Source organism: Ctenocephalides felis, unplaced genomic scaffold (assembly GCF_003426905.1).
Source record: "Ctenocephalides felis isolate EL2017-DRISC unplaced genomic scaffold, ASM342690v1 CF-g0.4_SCAFFOLD_01886, whole genome shotgun sequence".
In the NCBI taxonomy this organism is placed as follows: domain Eukaryota; kingdom Metazoa; phylum Arthropoda; class Insecta; order Siphonaptera; family Pulicidae; genus Ctenocephalides; species Ctenocephalides felis.
This window is the reverse complement of record NW_020538040.1, coordinates 108,553,350-108,571,547: the sequence shown is the minus strand read 5'-3', so window position 1 is coordinate 108,571,547 and position 18,198 is coordinate 108,553,350. Positions and strand designations below refer to the sequence as shown.

Here is an 18,198-nt window from a genome sequence, read left to right as displayed (position 1 = left end):
TAAGGAGGAATTCGATCTTTTGTTCACCGCGTGATCACATATTGATATGAAACAAGATTCTGCAAAACGTCTCTGAATGGTGTTCCGTTCATGGTAGAGAATCCTGGCATTATAGGAGTTAAAGGAGTGTTTGAAATTTTTTATGTGTTCTGTTATCATAGTTTGGTTTTGGTTGGGGTTTTTCGAATTATTGTCGTGTTGTGTGAGTCTTTTTATTAAATTTTGTCCGGTTTCACCTATGTAAGTAGAAGGGCAATCATTGCAATTTATTTTGTAGACAATGTTGGAAGTACGTTCTATACTAGTGGGAGATTTCAGGTTTGTGTAGAGGGATTTAAGAGTTAGATCTATGTTGCAGGTTAGTCTGATGTCTACCTTATGAAAAAGTTTTTTCCACACTGGAAAAAGTTCTTTTACGTAAGGTAAACAAACGTTGCCTATATAGTTATTGTCTTTAGAATTTTTTTCTGGGGAAAAAGAAGAATGCATACTGTTGAGGGTTTTAAGTCTGTTGGAGGTGACGGAGTTGATGAGGTGCGGTGGATATGAGTTGTTAATTAAAGTTGTGCGGATGAGGGATAAGTTAGAGGGCCAAAATTGTTTGTCTGAGAGTAGGATGGCATGGTCGACTAAATTAATAATAGTGCCTATCTTTATGCTAGAAGGGTGGTAAGAATGATAATTTAAATACCTACCCGACCAAGTAGGTTTTTGGAACCAATTAGTGATAATTCGATTGTCTGTGGTTTTTATAATTTTTACGTCTAAAAAGCTGATAGAATTTTCTTGTTCTTTTTCAAACGTAAATGGGTATCATACCTAATTTTTATCGCTTAAATTTTACAAAATTTTCTCATCTGAACAATTCTCTTAACAACAAGTTTTCTAGACTTAGTTTACATATTCTCTCACTAGAAATCAAAAAATCAAACCATACAAACCTATATATATATATATATATATATATATATATATATATATACTAGCTGACCCGGCAAACGTTGTTTTGCTAAATAAGGTATATTGTAAACCATTTCTAGAGAATCAAAAATATTAATACTTTAAGTGCATAAGGATGTGTTGTTTGAATGCTGTATACAATTCAGTATTATAAAAACAATAAACCCCATTAGTTTGTCTATATTTTGTTAATGCAATCAAACTGCAAGTTTTATACACTTTCTATAGAAAACATCGTATAATCCAATCCGATTCTTTTTGGATTCTGGATTTTGTGTTTAATTGTAAATAATACTACTGAGCTTATACAAAATTTTCAAATTTTTGCGAGGAGATATAAAAAATGAATTAAGTATTTCTTCTTTGACCTGCTTTTTGAAAAGTTTCAAGTTACATTCGATGAATTAAAGTAAATTTAATAAAAAGTATATATGTAAAGCAGGGCGAGACACAAAGGTCCAATTTGACTTTGAGCAAATATAAACTATATTGTGAAAACCATAACAATTATATCACAACAAATAAGACATATCAAACGAACAACTATCTGACTACGTTCAGTAAACTGACTTCTACATCATCATTGTAGAAATGTGCTTTTTTGATGTCTTCCAAAAATTTGTTATATAGACCTTTTTATCCTATATGCGGGGTAACTTGTAACGAGCAGGTGGCAAAAGGTTTAAAGCCTTATTATAATTTTAAAGGTATTTTACAAAATAATTACATTTTTAACTAATATTAAAACTACCAACGGAAGAAAATACTTTTATTATGGATTTTCAAAGATTACCGTTTATCTCGCCCATTTCAAAGATTATAGTTTTCAAATCAAGTTTGTAGCTGGCTATACATCTTTTTTCCTCTACTTTCAAATATTGTTGTTAAACAATGCTTAACTTTTGTGGTTTTTGACACTTCGGTGGTGGACCTTTTTAACCCCGGACCTTCATATATTACTATCTATTCCTCGATAAATTCTACGAAATTATAACTGGGAAAATGTTATTCGGTAAAATGTCCCTTTGATCAATACCAAATTTAGGTTTTGAATTTGAATAACATAAATAAAAAATAATATAACCTAAAAATGTTTTATAAATACCAATGATTATATTATTATACAAATGTGATCTTTCAGAGCACCGTGTTTGAAAAAAATATGCCAAAAAGTGCATTTTGATATTAACATTTCAAAAGAGTTGATATTTTGAGTTTTTAGCAACACTTGGGGCCCGTTTACTAACGTTTTTATATATAAATAAAACTACAAACAAAGCTACTTACTACAATTTAATCATAATTAAATAATATTTACGTAAAATATCCTATTGAACGTAATTGAACATCATCTGTCAAAAACGTTTGACATTTCACGGATTAGCAACCGTCCATTGTTTTATTTAGATTACGCTTCTACAAAAATTTTCAAATTAAAAATAAAAAGTTTCTACGCGGATTTGAAATAATTTCTCACCTTTTGGACTTCCTCTGGATTGGCACGAATTTTTCAACACTAAACCTGGCCAAATCGATTCAGCCGTTTTCGAGTTTTACTTGGACATTTGAAAGAAAGCTCCATTTTTATATATAAGACTAGCTGACCCGGCAAACGTTGTTTTGCTAAATAAGGTATATTCTAAACCATTTCTAGAGAATCAAAAATATTAATACTTCAAGTGCATAAGGATGTGTTGTTTGAATGCTATACAATTAGGTATTATAAAAGCAATAAACCCCATTAGTTTGTCTATATTTTGTCAATACAATCAAACTGCAAGTTTTATATACTTTCTATAGAAAACATCGTATAATCCATTCCGAGTCTTTTTTGGTCTTTCGGCTTACTAATTACGTTTCAAGTTTTTCAGATTCTTTCTGGATTCTGGATTTTGTGTATAATTGTAAATAATACTACTGAGCTTATACAAAATTTTCAAATTTTTGCGAGGAGAGATAAAAAATGAATTAAGTATTTTTTCTTTGACCTGCTTTTTGAAAAGTTTCAAGTTACATTCGATAAATTAAAGTAAATTTAATAAAAAGTATATATGTAGAGCAGGGCGAGGCACAAAGGTCCAATTTGACTTCGAGCAAATATAAACTATATTGTGAAAACCATAACAATTATATCACAACAAATAAGACATATCAAACAAACAATTATCTGACTACGTTCAGTAAACTGACTTCTACTTCATCATTGTAGAAATGTGCTTTTTTGATGTCTTCCAAAAATTTGTTATCTAGACCTTTTTATCCTATATGCGGGGTAACTTGTAACGGGCAGGTGGCAAAAGGTTTAAAGCCTTATTATAATTTTAAAGGTATTTTACAAAATAATTACATTTTTAACTAATGCTAAAACTACCAACGGAAGAAAATACTTCTATTATGGATTTTCAAAGATTACCGTTTATCTCCCTCATTTCAAAGATTATCGTTTTCAAATCAAGTTTGTAGCTGACTATACATCTTTTTTCCTCTACTTTCAAATATTGTTGTTAAACAATGTTTAACTTTACTGATTTTTGGCACATCGGTGATGGACCTTTTTAATTCCGGACCTTCATATATTAATATCTATTCTGCGATAAATTCTGGGAAATTATAATTGGAAAAATGTTATTCGACAAAATGTTCATTTGATCGATACCAAATTTAGGTTCTGAATTTAAATAAGATAAATAAAAAATAATATAACATAGAAAATGTTTTATAAATACCAATGAGTATATAATTATACAAATGGGATCTTTCAGAGCACCGTGTTTGAGAAAAATATGTAAAAAAGTGCATTTTCATATTAACATATCAAAAAAGTTTATATTTTGAGTCTCTAGTAACACTTGCGGCCCGTTTACTAACGTTTTTGTATAGAAATAAAACTACAAACAAAACTACTTACTACAAATTTATCATAAATAAATAATATTCGCGTAAAACATCCTATTAAACGTAATTGAACATCATCTGTCAAAAGCGTTTGACATTTCACGAAATTGCCACCGTCCATTGTTTTATTTAAATTACGTTTCTACAAAAAATTTCAAATTGAAAATGTAAAGTTTCTACGCGGATTTGAAATAATTTCTCACCTTTTGGACTTTCTCTGGATTGGCACGAATTTTTCAAGACTAAGACTGGCCAAATCGATTCAGCCGTTTTCGAGTTTTATTCGGACATTTGAAAGAGAGCTCCATTTTTATATATAAGATATATAGAATTTTATGATATGAGTGGAACGAATATTAATTGTTTAATATGAACAAAACAGCACTCAGATTTTTTTATCACAACTTTATTTTATTATTACAAATATTGAAATTATATTAAAAAGTCCAAATTTAGTTTTAAATAAATTTAAAAAGAATGTTTAGTAATAAATAACTGTTATTGAAATTACACTGATGATGAGGCACACCTTAGTCTCGAAACGTTTGTAATAATAAAATAAAGTTGTGATAAAAAAAATCTGAGTGCGTTTTGTTCATATTAAACAATTAATATATATATATATATATATATATATATATATATATATATATATGTGTATATATATATATATATATATATATATATATATATATACTCGTATATATGTAGAACAAACACAATATTTATGAAAATGGAGAATACATACAAAATAAAAGTAGATTTACATTAACGTTGGTAGGTTACATCTAAAGATGTGCACACAATACTAGAAATTAGAACTAACACAGTACGCCGAGACGTCGGCAAATCATATCGTCGCGATCTAAATTTACAATTAATTTTTGCTTCTTCATTCTTTTGAAATCAATTAATTATTTCTTAATCATTTTATTATTAAATATAATAAAAATCTTTAGGATCATATAGGTTTTTCCTATCTGTGTCTGCAGGTACAATTCACATTTGATCATATCTCCAATTTTTATAATAAGCTGTTTACTTTCGGGTTAAAGAATGGTCATTGTACCTAATCTATTGTAAAAAGAATATAATATGCAAATGCGTCCAGTGCATCTGTACACATATAACTATTATTTGTAATACGATCATAGTTAAATAATTCTAAAGATTTTTTAACACAATTATTTCTTATGTCTATTGTTAGTTTCAAATATCATTCATAATCAGTATTATAACTAACACGATTGAATAAAAGCCTAGTTGACATATAGGTTGAATGCTTCGAAAAATACCATACCCTACAATATTATAAAATTTAATTTTTATATTGCGTATTTAATGATAATAGAAGTAATTATAGTAATGTTAAGTTTTATTTTGTTTATCTGTCTATTTTGAATATTTATTAGTTTTGCAAGCCTTCATTATATATTATACGCGGTGTTAAAATTTTTTATATAGTTTTTATTCTGATTATAATTTTATATTTTTTGTAATTAATTTGAATAAAAAATGGGCAATAGCTATTTCGAAACAATATAGCGTAATTTTATTCAAAAGTCGCTACTTTTTTATAAAAAAATAAATACTAATCTGTAATAAATAAATACTGCATCTCGTCAAGAAGAAAGATGATGCATGGAGACCCTGTGGAGATTTTAGATAGCTGAACAATAGAACCATTACTGGTAGATATCCAGTGCGTCTCATATCTGATTACTCGCAGAATTTAGCGGGCTGCAAAATTTTTTCCATAGTTGATTTAAAAAAAGCATACCAACAAATACCAGTATACAAAGAAAACATACCGAAAACCGCCATAACAACACCATTTGGATTATTTGAGTTTGCCTTCACGTCTGAGAAATGCAGCTCAAACCTTCCAGCGTTTCATGGATGAAGTGACTCAAGGACTGGACAACTGTTTTTCATACGTGGATGATATTTTGGTTTCATCTAAAAACCCGGAAAAATACGAGCAAAATCTTTGTTGTCTGTCAACGCAACCAAATGTTTTCTAGAATCGCCAGAAGTAAAATTTGTTGGTTCACTTGGTTCACAACCACGAGTCGAGAGAATAAGTGCACTACGAGCATTCCCGAAACCACGTACCATCAAATCTCTTCGTAGATTTCTGGATATGATTAATTTTTATTGCAGATTTTATCCAAATGCTGCACAATACCAAGCAGATTTACAATCTTTGTTATCTGAACCTAGTGCTAAAGGAGCAACTAAAATAGAGTGGAAGGAGAAACTCTCAGAAGCATTAGAAAAGTGTAAAGCTAATCTAGAAGCAGCTACTTTATTAGCACATTTAAAGCCAGAGGCGCAACTCGCAATGTTCACCGATGCTTCGAGCATATGTATTCGTGCCGTCTTACAACAACGGATAAATAATATCTGGGAACCACTTGCATATTTTTCCAAGAGGCTGACCGAAAAGCAACAAGAATGGCACATTATTAGCCTGTTATACATCTATGGAATATTTTAGACACATGTTAGAAGGCCGAAATTTCATCTAGTTTACTGATCATAAACCATTAACTTATATTTTTCAACAAAAACAGAAACGCCTACCTCCAATTGAATCGAGTCACTTTCATTTCTCAATTTACAACCGATGTTAGGCACATTAGCGGAACAAAAAACATAACCGCTGATACATTTTCGAGAATCGAAGCAGTTAGCAGTCTTACAAACATAATTGAAATTGCTGAAGCGCAAAAAGAGGATCAGGAACTAAAAAATTATCTGTCAAAAGAAAGTTCATGGCAGCTCGAAAGCCAAGCCATTCCAGGAACAACGCACAAGATATTTTGTGACATATCACAACATTTACCAAGACCATTTGTCCCAGCAGCTTCAAGAAAGAAGATCTTTGACAACGTGCACAACCTAAGTCATTTAGGTGTTAGAGCAACAGTCAAAATGCTGACGAAATGCTTTGTTTGGCCAAATATACGACGTGACTGTCAGACCTGGTCAAAGAATTGCATACAATGTCAACGCAGCAAAATAGGTACACATATCATCACACCTTAACAAAAATTTGACGTTCCCTCTGCAAGATATCTTCATATTGACATCGTAGGTCTTCTACAAATTTGCAAAAGTGCGCAATATTTACTAACATGCATAGATAGATACGCCAGATGGATAGAAATTTATCCACTATCAGACATAACTGGAGAAACTGTGACTTGGGCTTTTATTTTTTGTTGGATATCCAGATTTGGAATACCGGCAATAATAACAACTGACAGAGGAAGACAATTCGACGAAGCAACATTCCGCAATATGGCGCAGTTTTGTAGAACATAACTGATTCATAGATCGTCATATCATCCGCAATCTAATGGCCTCATTGAGAATATATACCAAACATTAAAGTCTGCCCTTATGTGCCACGAAAATGAGTTGTGATTAGAAGCATTGCCATGGGTTCTATTGGGACTGCAAGCAGTGACAAAGGAAACCTTAAAGAATTCTAGCGCAGAACTCACCTTTGGAGAACCTTTGAGACTTCCTGGTCAATTTTTTGAAGATCACATGGATATAACAACTACAAGCATCATGAATAATTTACATAAGATCTTTATAAATTTAAAACCATAGTCTGCGTCATCTCATAGCCCAAAAAAGAGTTTTATCCATAAAGATCTGGACAAATCTAGTCATGTTTTCATCAGACAAGATATAATAAAGCCGACTCTGACGCAACCTTATAAAGGACCTTACAAGGTTTTGGAAAGAGAAAAAAAGATTTTTAAACTGGACGTTTCGGGCCAGCCAAAATCCTTTTCTTAAGACAGACTGAAGAACGCACCGCCGAAGAACGCACAATAGCAGAGCACATCACATCTGAAAAATATATAACAAGTCGAGGACGGCAGGTACGATTTCTGAAATACAAAGAATAATAATTTTCTTTCTCTTTCACCGTAGTGGTCTGTGCGGCGACACCCAAGTACAGCCCTGCATTAATTACGGCCCTGTAGCATTTGGGGATACGCACGCATCAAGATGGCCGTTTCTGTTCAATATGAAAGAGAGATCTAAGCAAAAAGCCTATTCTATCATTCGGCAGCCAAGAGAGATATACAGCACAATAAAAATATTGTACCTATGTTTCTCCACGAATAAACAATAACAAACTATACTACACAGTTTTAATCTATCAACCGTGTTTGTATATGTATGTATATATATATATATATATATATATATATATATATATATATATATATATATATATTTATATATATATATACATATATATATATATATATATAAACATATATATATATATATATATATATATATTAGGGTGGGCCAAATCATTATAGAAGTAAAATTAAGCGATATGGGCACCTTTTCATATGAAATATATGTGTTATTTAAATGAATTTTGACTTCAAAACCATATATCGCAAATAACTCTTTAGCCAGCGAAATTTTCAATAAAATACTGTTTTTAATAAGTTAATATATTAATTTAGGCATGTGAATAATTCAAATTGTGAGTTATATTTTGATTGATAGTTTGTACGGGGGTTTTTAAATCGGGTTTAGTTTGTTGTTATTTATTTCCATCAGAGTGCGCTAGTATTTTTTTATAATAATTCTCGAAGTTTCGAAAAGGATATATTAATGTGAAAAATTGGCATAAATCTTCATTCAGTTCTCCAGTTAGACGTGAAGTATCAATGGCGAATTCTTATTTAAATTCCGGCGCAATTGCCAGTAATTTGAATCATATGCGCTCGCATGATCAAATTACATTTGGGGAAGCAAAAGAATTTACTGGAATAAATCTTCCGACAAGTATGGAAATTATCAGGTATTATTTTTATTTGGCCGAAATATCAAAAAAACAAAATAAAATGTTTTCATATAAAACATTTACTCCAAATGTGGTAACGAAATTGATTCAGACGTGGGAAAAAATTGATATTCCAATTATGGAGAAACGAAGTATCGCTAGAAAATTGAACCGATTGATTGATAAATATAAAAGTACAAATAAAAGCAAGTCTACCCAAGCATCATTTCAGGAGTTTGTAGAATCCACGAAAGAATTATTTTATATTGGAAAATGCAAATGTGATTTGCGAAGATTACTGTGTTCCTGTGGACTGATCCCAGAACATTTACAAGCGTTTATGATGGATCAACATAATGAGAGGAAATCTACGATACCAGAATATATTATAAAAATTGAAGATGAAGTATCAGAATCTACAATAACTAGCAATATTACTCCAGGTGAGACATATACTCCAGATGTTGATTTTGATTCTAAAAGCAGTTCGGAAAGTTCACAAAATACCTCTCATATAAAACGTGGTCCATATAGTCGAAGATATAAGGCTCCAAGCTATGCCTTAATGTGCGACAGATTTGCAATTTCTGATAGAGTTGGTTCTGGCGTGGTGACGGCAATCCTGCGTGACCTGGGCATAACGGATGATTGGGGCAATCCTGTCATTATGGATAAAAATAAAAGCGTTCGTGAGAGGCAGAAAAATAGGCAAGCTCTACACAAACGATATGATTCTTCTGAATTAATAGCATTTTCATTCGACGGCCGAAAAAATGATTCTATTACCATGGAAAAAATCGATAAGAAGTTTCACCCACGAATGATTAAAGAAGCGCATTTAGTTATTTTAAAGGAACCGAATGGCCAATTGTTGGGTTACACAAAATTGGAAAATGAAGATTCGGAAAGTAAAGTAATCAAATTGAACGAGTTTTTCGCCGATAAAGGAATAGCTCTCGATTCTTTGATAGGCATATGTTGCGATGGTGAACCAGCAAATACAGGCGTGAAAAATGGTATTTTACGTCGATTTGAAATTCAGTTAAACAGGCCACTGCATTGGTTTGTGTGTCTTCTCCACTTTAACGAACTTCCACTTCGCCATTTATTTAACTATTTGGAAAAATCATTGACCACTGGACCACGAACAAAAACTGGAATATTAAGCAAACAAATTGAAACATGCGAAATATACCGGTGAGTTATAACATATTTACTATTTTTAATACCCTATGTTCAAATTCAATATAATTTATTTTTTCCTATATACTTCCAGCCGGTAAAAGACTTTGAAACAATCCCACTTGAAAATTTGGCTGATATAGGTCCTGCTGAATCGACAACTGACTCAAGTTATTTAATAAAAATAGCTAAAGCAGTTGCTTCTGGAGAAGTATCGACAGGCTTAGCTAACATGAAACCAGGGCCAATAGCACATTCCCGTTGGCTCACGAAGGCTAGTAGGTTACTTCGGTTATATGTAACTACTAATAAGCCATCCAAAAATTTGAAAATTCTGGCAAACTACGTAATGAAAGTATATATTCCAATGTACTTTAACATTAAATATTACAACTCTGTGGGGTATGGTAGTATATTATTTTAAATTTATTAGCTGGACGCAATATTTAGACTCGAATTTAAGACAAATTGTGAACAATGTTGCTAAAGAAAACGCATACTATGCTCACTCGGAAAATATTTTATTAGCAATGTTGTTTGATAATAAAAAGGAAATACGAGATTCAGCTATAAGAAAAATCTTATATTACCGTAATAATGTGGAAGACCTGACGCAATTGAGAGATTACAAAACACCCGAAATAAATTTCGAATGCACCGACTATACTAATATGATAGATATGGATGATTATTCAAATATATCCGAACCAGCCTTTACGCTAAATATTCCTCATGAACATCTAGTACAATATCTACAAAGCAATGAGTGTCCATGGAGTGACCCTAAAATTCCGGTCCACATTCAGGGAACTGAGAGACATGTTCAATTACTGGCTAATGTATCGAAACGCGTATTAGAGCAAAATCGCGAAGGTGTTATGACAGCGACACTACTATCTCGTGAAAAGCATCCTCGACTGGAAAGCAAGCAAGATTTCAGATATTAATTTATTTAAATTGTATTAGCTAAATGTAAGAAATTTTATTTTAAATAAAAATGTAACTTAAAGAAATAAAAATGTTTTATTTAAACCATGTCATGTAAATAAATAATAGAATAAATATATGTAATTCCTAAAAACCCAAAAACAATATTTTTCTACAAAAGTAGTTTGACCTGTTTCGATGCATGATTCTAGGTTAGGCTTACTCGCAAATGTCCCCTAGAAGTTTACTTGATGTAGTCTGATGTACCCGTAAGTTACTGATTTCAAAAAGCCGGAAAATGTTTTTAACCTGTTTCGATGCATGATTCTAGGTTAGGCTTACTCGCAAATGTCCCCTAGAAGTTTACTTGATGTAGTCTGATGTACCCGTAAGTTACTGATTTCAAAAAGCCGGAAAATGTTTTTAACCTGTTTCGATGCATGATTCTAGGTTAGGCTTACTCGCAAATGTCCCCTAGAAGTTTACTTGATGTAGTCTGATGTACCCGTAAGTTACTGATTTCAAAAAGCCGGAAAATGTTTTTAACCTGTTTCGATGCATGATTCTAGGTTAGGCTTACTCGCAATGTCCCCTAAAAGTTTACTAGATGTAGTTTGAAATTATATATAAATACTGAATATTTTGTTAAAAAGGAAATAAATATACTGAATATTTTATTATAAAAGAATCGAAATATTTATAGGTTGGAAAGTTACTAATTATTTAGAGTATATTACAAAAATTAAATAAAAATAGCAACTTGCACGTATTTTGCACATTGACAACTTACACGTATTCTGCAAATTGACAACTTGCACGCATTCTGCAAATTGACAACTTGTACGTATTTTACACATTGACAACTTGCACGCATTTTGCATTATAGATAACTTATACGTACTTTGCTTATTAGCAACTTGTACGCATTTCCAAGAAATTTAGCAAAAAACATCCTCCCTATTTAGAATTTAATGAATTATATCATATATTTATATTAAAAAATTATGAAAAGTTTCTCTTAAAAACATATATTTCGTAAACTTACAAAATATTTATAACTATTCTCTTGACATTATGGTTATTGAAAAAAATAATGAATATTTCTAGTATTGGAATTTGTCGATAAGTTTTGATTTACGTGCTGACTCACGCACGTTGTACAAAATAGCTAGGTAGATACCGAAGAAGTGTCACATGTACAGCATGTACAAGTTTTCGACTGTCAAGCCTACTGATTGTGGCATGGTGCAATGCGACGGCTTAAGGCTTATGCTCTAATAGCGTGGGGTGACGTCAAGCCAACATGACGAATCCCCAAGCCAAGGGCTGAGTCTCAACGGATCGCAGCGTGGTAACTGCTCTGCCGAGTACAACACCCCGCCAGGTACCTAAGTCGTTTACAAACGATTCCGAGTCTCTACATCGAACTAGTAACCCATGATCGACCGCTATAGGCAAGACAGATATAACGGACGGATATCGCCCCTGTCCAGCGCCTCATTCGGCTAAAAATGGCTCGTGCGATAAACGGCGTGTGCCGAATACCTAATAAATCACATTGTATTGAGCCTTTCGACTCACGAGACTCCTAGAGATATCGTTGCTTACTTTGTCTAGAAAGGATACGGCCTTAGAGGCGTTCAGGCATAATCCCACGGATGGTAGCTTCGCACCACCGGCCGCTCGACCGAGTGCGTGAACCAAATGTCCGAACCTGCGGTTCCTCTCGTACTGAGCAGGATTACTATCGCAACGACGATTCATCAGTAGGGTAAAACTAACCTGTCTCACGACGGTCTAAACCCAGCTCACGTTCCCTATTTGTGGGTGAACAATCCAACGCTTGGCGAATTCTGCTTCGCAATGATAGGAAGAGCCGACATCGAAGGATCAAAAAGCAACGTCGCTATGAACGCTTGGCTGCCACAAGCCAGTTATCCCTGTGGTAACTTTTCTGACACCTCTTGCTGAAAACTCTTCAAGCCAAAAGGATCGATAGGCCATGCTTTCGCAGTCCCTGTGCACACTGAACAACGGGATCAAGCCAGCATTTGCCCTTTTGCTCTACGCGAGGTTTCTGTCCTCGCTGAGCTGGCCTTAGGACACCTGCGTTATTATTTGACAGATGTACCGCCCCAGTCAAACTCCGCCCCTAGCAGTTTCCTCGAATCGGATCACGCTATAGTATTGTTGGCGATCGCGCAATGGCTCACACCACTCTTATGCGCTTGGCTCTAGAAAACCGTGACAGTCGGAACGCAAGTTTTCGACGCACGCTTTCCGCCCATCGCGTAAGTAAAGAAACGATGAAAGTAGTGGTATTTCACACCGACGATATTACTATCTCCCATTATGCTATTACCTTTCATGTCTCCTTACAATGCCAGACTAGAGTCAAGCTCAACAGGGTCTTCTTTCCCCGCTAATTTTTCCAAGCCCGTTCCCTTGGCAGTGGTTTCGCTAGAAAGTAGATAGGGACATTCATTCATTATTTATTCTTATTCTGTATAGCTCGAGCTTTCACTCATTGCTATGTAGCGTCTACTTAATAATTGTTTATTTCTCAATTTAAATATTATATTTGTGGGTGTTGTGCAGGACCTTTGGCCGTCAGTGGGCTGACGTTTCCATCCCTAACCACGTGGAGGCGGTCCTGCATTTCTAGCTTCAGTTTGGATTATAGGTTTTAGCTTTGGTTTTGCACTTCATTTCTGGTTTTAATGGCTCGTGCTGCAAAAGCAACAAGCCCCAGGTAATTGGCTTTGGTTTCCAGGTACACATCAAGGTTTGTGTTCCCTGCTATTTCAAAGAGGCTTTGCCTTCTTACTTCATCATATCTGTCGCACATGACCAGCATGTGCGTGCTTGTCTCACTTTCTCCACAGAAGGGACATTTGTCGTCTTCTGTGGCGCCCCTTGTGTAAAGTGTGTGCCTAAACGGACCGTATCCGGTCAGAATGTACACGCACTCTCTACTGGGTTTAAACCACTTGTTCCTTGTAGCGTATGTAATATCGCCAATGAAACCGTAGGTTATCCTACCCGTGTTTGCCAATTCCCATCTTTTCTGCCATTCCAGCTTTATTGCTTCATTTATCATTTTAACCTCTAGATTGAGGGTTTCCCTGCTTGGGTTCGCTATTGGATTGAAATTATAATTGTTCCAGCTAACTTTCTCGTTTCTTTTTACAAGGTTTATGATGCCTTGTTGTGTAATTTCTAGGTCTAGTGGCATTTTGCCACTTATTGTTTGTAATGCATTTGTTGCGGTGGTACGGCACGCCTTGGTGAGTGTCAGCAGAATTATTCTTTGCGCGGCGTTCAAGTTTCTAAGGTTGTGCGTGTGGGACGACTTGTCGAACCACGCAGCAGCGCTGTATGTTGCTATAGGTATTATCACTGCTTTGTACAAAGTGTCAAGGGTGCCTCTTTTAAGGCCCCATTCCTCCTTTGCAACCCTCCTGATTTTCAAGATGAAGCTGACTAGCTTCTCCCTCAGAAACTTAGTGTGCGCTACAAAGTTTAGCCTGTTATCTATAGTAATTCCCAAGTATCGCACTTCTTTTGTATATTTCAGGCTATTGTTGTCAACTTTGATAATCGGTTGTCTGCCTTCATTAAATTTGCCTTTATCATCATTGCGACAGTTTTTCCACTGCTGACTCTCACTTTATGCGTCACGCACCAGTCCTCAACGCATTTAAGAGCCATGGTACCAGTTCTCTCCAGATCATTTCTGGAGTTTCCTTTAATTATTAACGCCAAGTCATCTGCGTATGCAATGGGTTCCACATTTTCTCCTAGCTGAACTAGGCCGTCTAGAAGAACGTCCATGCAGAAGTTCCATGCAACAGGACCAATTATTGATCCTTGTGGACATCCCTTCTGCATGCCTCTTCCAACCTTCTTCGTGTTGCCTCTTACATAGGCGCTTCGCCTTTTAAAGTAGTCCTTGACTATATTTACCATATGGCTGCTGCAGTTTGCCTGCGTCAGCCTATGTGTGATGGCGGGCCCCACAGGTTATCGAAGGCACCTTCAATATCCACAAATATAGCAAGTACATACTTCATATTCGTTGCCATGCATTTTCTAAAAGTTAGCAGTGCGTCCTCCGTGGAGACGCCTGCCTTAAAGCCAAATTGTCGTGCATTGCACATATTCATTTCTGTATAATTTGTCTTAATACGCTCTACGAGTATTTTCTCGTAGATCTTTCCCATCACTGGCAGAAGGGCGATTGGACGGTATGATTTGGCAAGCTTTCTGTTTTCACTCCCTCGTTTGGGAATTAGACATAGGTTTGCCTGTTTCCAATCGGTAGGAAAACTGCCATCTTGAAAGCATTTATTTAGTGTTGTAAGGATTGCTTGTTTGTTATGACTCCATAATTTTTTAATTATTTCGCCAGTGAAGCCGTCTTCTCCTGGGGCTTTTTTATCTTTCAGTTTTAGTAATGCCCGTTCTACATCAACAGAGTCGATGATTGGTTCGAGGTTCTGGTTTTGATATTGGCGTATGTTTTCTCTAATTTTAATGTGATCAGCGTTCTCTTGCTGATCATCTGGTAGGAGGCACTTTTTAAGAAGGACGTTTACAGTTTTTTCCCATGTTTCACTGAAGTTCCCGGAAGGGAGTTCTAGTGAGCATAGAGAAGCCTTCTTGTTTATTTTATCGCATACAATTTTGTATACTATACTCCAGGGATCTTCGTTACCAACGCTTGTCACAAAGTCTCTCCATGAGGTTGTTTTACGTTCTCTAATTTCTCTGACATAGTTATTTCTTGCCCTTTTGTATGCCTGCATTTTGATTGGTACGTCATCAAGACATAGTCTCTTGGCCCGCAAGAGACACTTTTTAGTTCTATTAGTTTCCCGCCTTAGACAAGTCAGCTCCTCCGACCACCATGGCATGACCTTGCTTCCGGCTTTCCTTTTGGGCATGGATTTGTCACAGATTGCTTTTAGCTTTCTGTTAATATCTTAATAGCCCTATTTGGGTCTAACCTCTGCAGAGACTCCAGACTTTGTTGGTCGAATTCCCTCTCCACCAGTTCCCCGAACCTGTCCCACTTAGCCTTTCTTGTGTTATAGCCTGTTTGATTCTTTATTTGCCTTGTGACTGATGCTTCAAGCACTACTTCAAATGTTAAAAGGCTGTGATCACTGGTGGTCGCTATATCACTCACATTCCAGTTGATCACTTTTGAAGACATATTCGGGGTTGTAAGTGTTACATCTATATTTGTGTCCCCAGCTTCACTTTGGTATGTGTAGTTGTGACCAGGCTCATTCAAAACAACTAGGTTATTAGAGGCGATCCACTCCTCTAGTTCCTTGCCTCTGCTATCCAGAGTTTTCGAAAACCACAGACCAGATTTTGCATTTGCGTCTGTCGTGACTATGATGCGGCGGCCGGCCAGGTTCCTGAGGATTCTGTCCAGCTTTCGCAGGAAGATACTTATGTCGACTGAGAACTGCATGTAGCAGTTTACGAGATACAAGCTTTCTTTACAAGTACATATCTCTACGCACATTATATGATCACATTCCAGCTCTGATCTTTGAAGATATCATATTCTCCGTCTCTTACTACGATTGCAACCCAAGGATTGGTCGTTTCCGGTTGTAGTACTCTCAGTCCTGCTGAGGTGTACCCTTTTATCATGCCCCTTATTGAGTAAGGTTCTTGAATACAGAGTATGTCAAGTCCTAACTGATGAAAAATAAGTTCTAGGTTGGCTGCTGCGGATTTAGACCTTTGTGCGTTAACTTGGGCTGCTTTTAATCCCATGAAATTTTATTTTTGTAAATTTGAAGCTGTTTCTCGTACTCAGGACATAACTTCCAAGTCACCTTGTGGCCTGTCTCCTTGCGTTTATTTCTTACGCAGTTTACGCATTTTGCGTCTTGGTCTTTGGAGCAGTCATTTGTGGTGTGTTCACTGCTGCCACAATTCTCACATACAGGTTTCTCGATTCTGCATACTCTCGCTATGTGTCCATATGCATGGCACTTATAGCAACGAGGAATTTTTACATACTCGCTGAGCCTGTATGTACGCCAGTCCATGTAGACTCTGCCCTCGTTGAGTAGTCTACTGGCGTGCTTTCCGGGTAATTGGATTACCCAGTTGTTTTTACCAAATTTTGTTTTGAATTTGGTTACCACTTTGCACTCCTTTCTTAGAAGATCTGCCTCTGCTTCTTCTAAATGTTCGAAGTTTTTCAGAATTAGACAATCCAGGAAGTTTTCTTCCTGGCAGTCTTCTTCTACATCATACATAATTACTTGTGGTTGTAGCTTTTTCGGCTCTTCCACGACTAATTTTTGCGCACTCAGATTTGCTCTTTTAATTATTTCTATATCTCGCTTGGTTTCAACCTCTAAGACAACTCCTTTATTACGGAGTTGCCGTATGCCTCTGACTTTTATTTGTTTATTAATATCTTTAAGACCAGTTTTTACGTGGTCTTTTATTTCGTCATTTGATCTCCTGTCTGTTTTGTCACATTCAGGCTTGATATATATGAATTCGCTTTTTGTTTTCTGTTGCACTATTTGCGTTGGGACTTTTGGGTTGGGTGCTCTAGATGCCACATTTGCATATGACATGTTTGTGGTTCTTTCTTTGTATTTGGTCTCTGTTTTTCCGCGCTCTAAAATTTCTTTTTGAAGCATAAGCTCCAAATTAGACCATTTTTCAAGGGAAACTTGATTGCGCCTTTGGACACTTTTTTGAGTCATTGAAAAGAAAACTTTCAAGTTGTTCTCTTTCAATTTTAACCTTATTCAAACTATCCGCAGATAGATTGGTGTGCTCTCTTTAGGGATTGTAACCCCCTTCTCTACCACTTTCTCTTTAGGGGTTGTATTCCCCTTTTCCACCACTTTCTCTTTAGGGTTGCATCCCCTTTTTAGCCACTTTCTCTTTAGGGGTTGTATCCCCCTTCACCACTCTTTCTCTTGGGTTTTGGCTTCTGCCTTTTGGGCAGCGGCCGTTTTGGACAACAGTTGTCCGTTTTAATTTTTGATTTTTGGGTGCTCATCATTGTTCCCACGAGTATAGGAGATTAGCAGTCGACCCAGGTAGCGCTCCCAGTGCCTGGGCAAGCCTGTTACTGCCGAGGTGTCGGCTGGTGCCTCGGAGTTGGTCGCTCAGGGCTGTATTTCCTCACAGCCATTCACTCCGTCGGCGCGCGCCCTACCTTAGAGTTGAGGGTGTTTTTTTATAGGATCCTTCCTCGTGTCCCGGGCGTTTAAGCCAAGGACCCCCGTTCTCCAGAGACATGACCTAGAGCTTGCGGTGTGTGCCGCTTTTATGTGGGGATCAAAGATGTTCTTGCCCCACAACCTTCCTCCTTTACCCGGGCTTAGGACCGGCAGCAGCGCGCAGGAATA

At 35.8% G+C, this 18,198-nt stretch overlaps 1 protein-coding gene across 1 annotated transcript; it reads right to left on the bottom strand.

The window, feature by feature from the left end:
• Positions 1-16,581: 16,581 nt before the first annotated feature.
• Positions 16,582-17,544, bottom strand: LOC113375660. The gene has a single exon (XM_026615585.1). The coding sequence runs from the start codon at positions 17,542-17,544 to the stop codon at positions 16,582-16,584; it is 963 nt and encodes a 320-aa protein (XP_026471370.1).
• Positions 17,545-18,198: the final 654 nt, after the last annotated feature.

Coding starts and splice junctions, on each gene's coding strand:
- LOC113375660 (XM_026615585.1), bottom strand. CDS start 17,544: ATGACTCAAAAAAGTGTCCAAAGGCGCAATCAAGTTTCCCTTGAAAAA.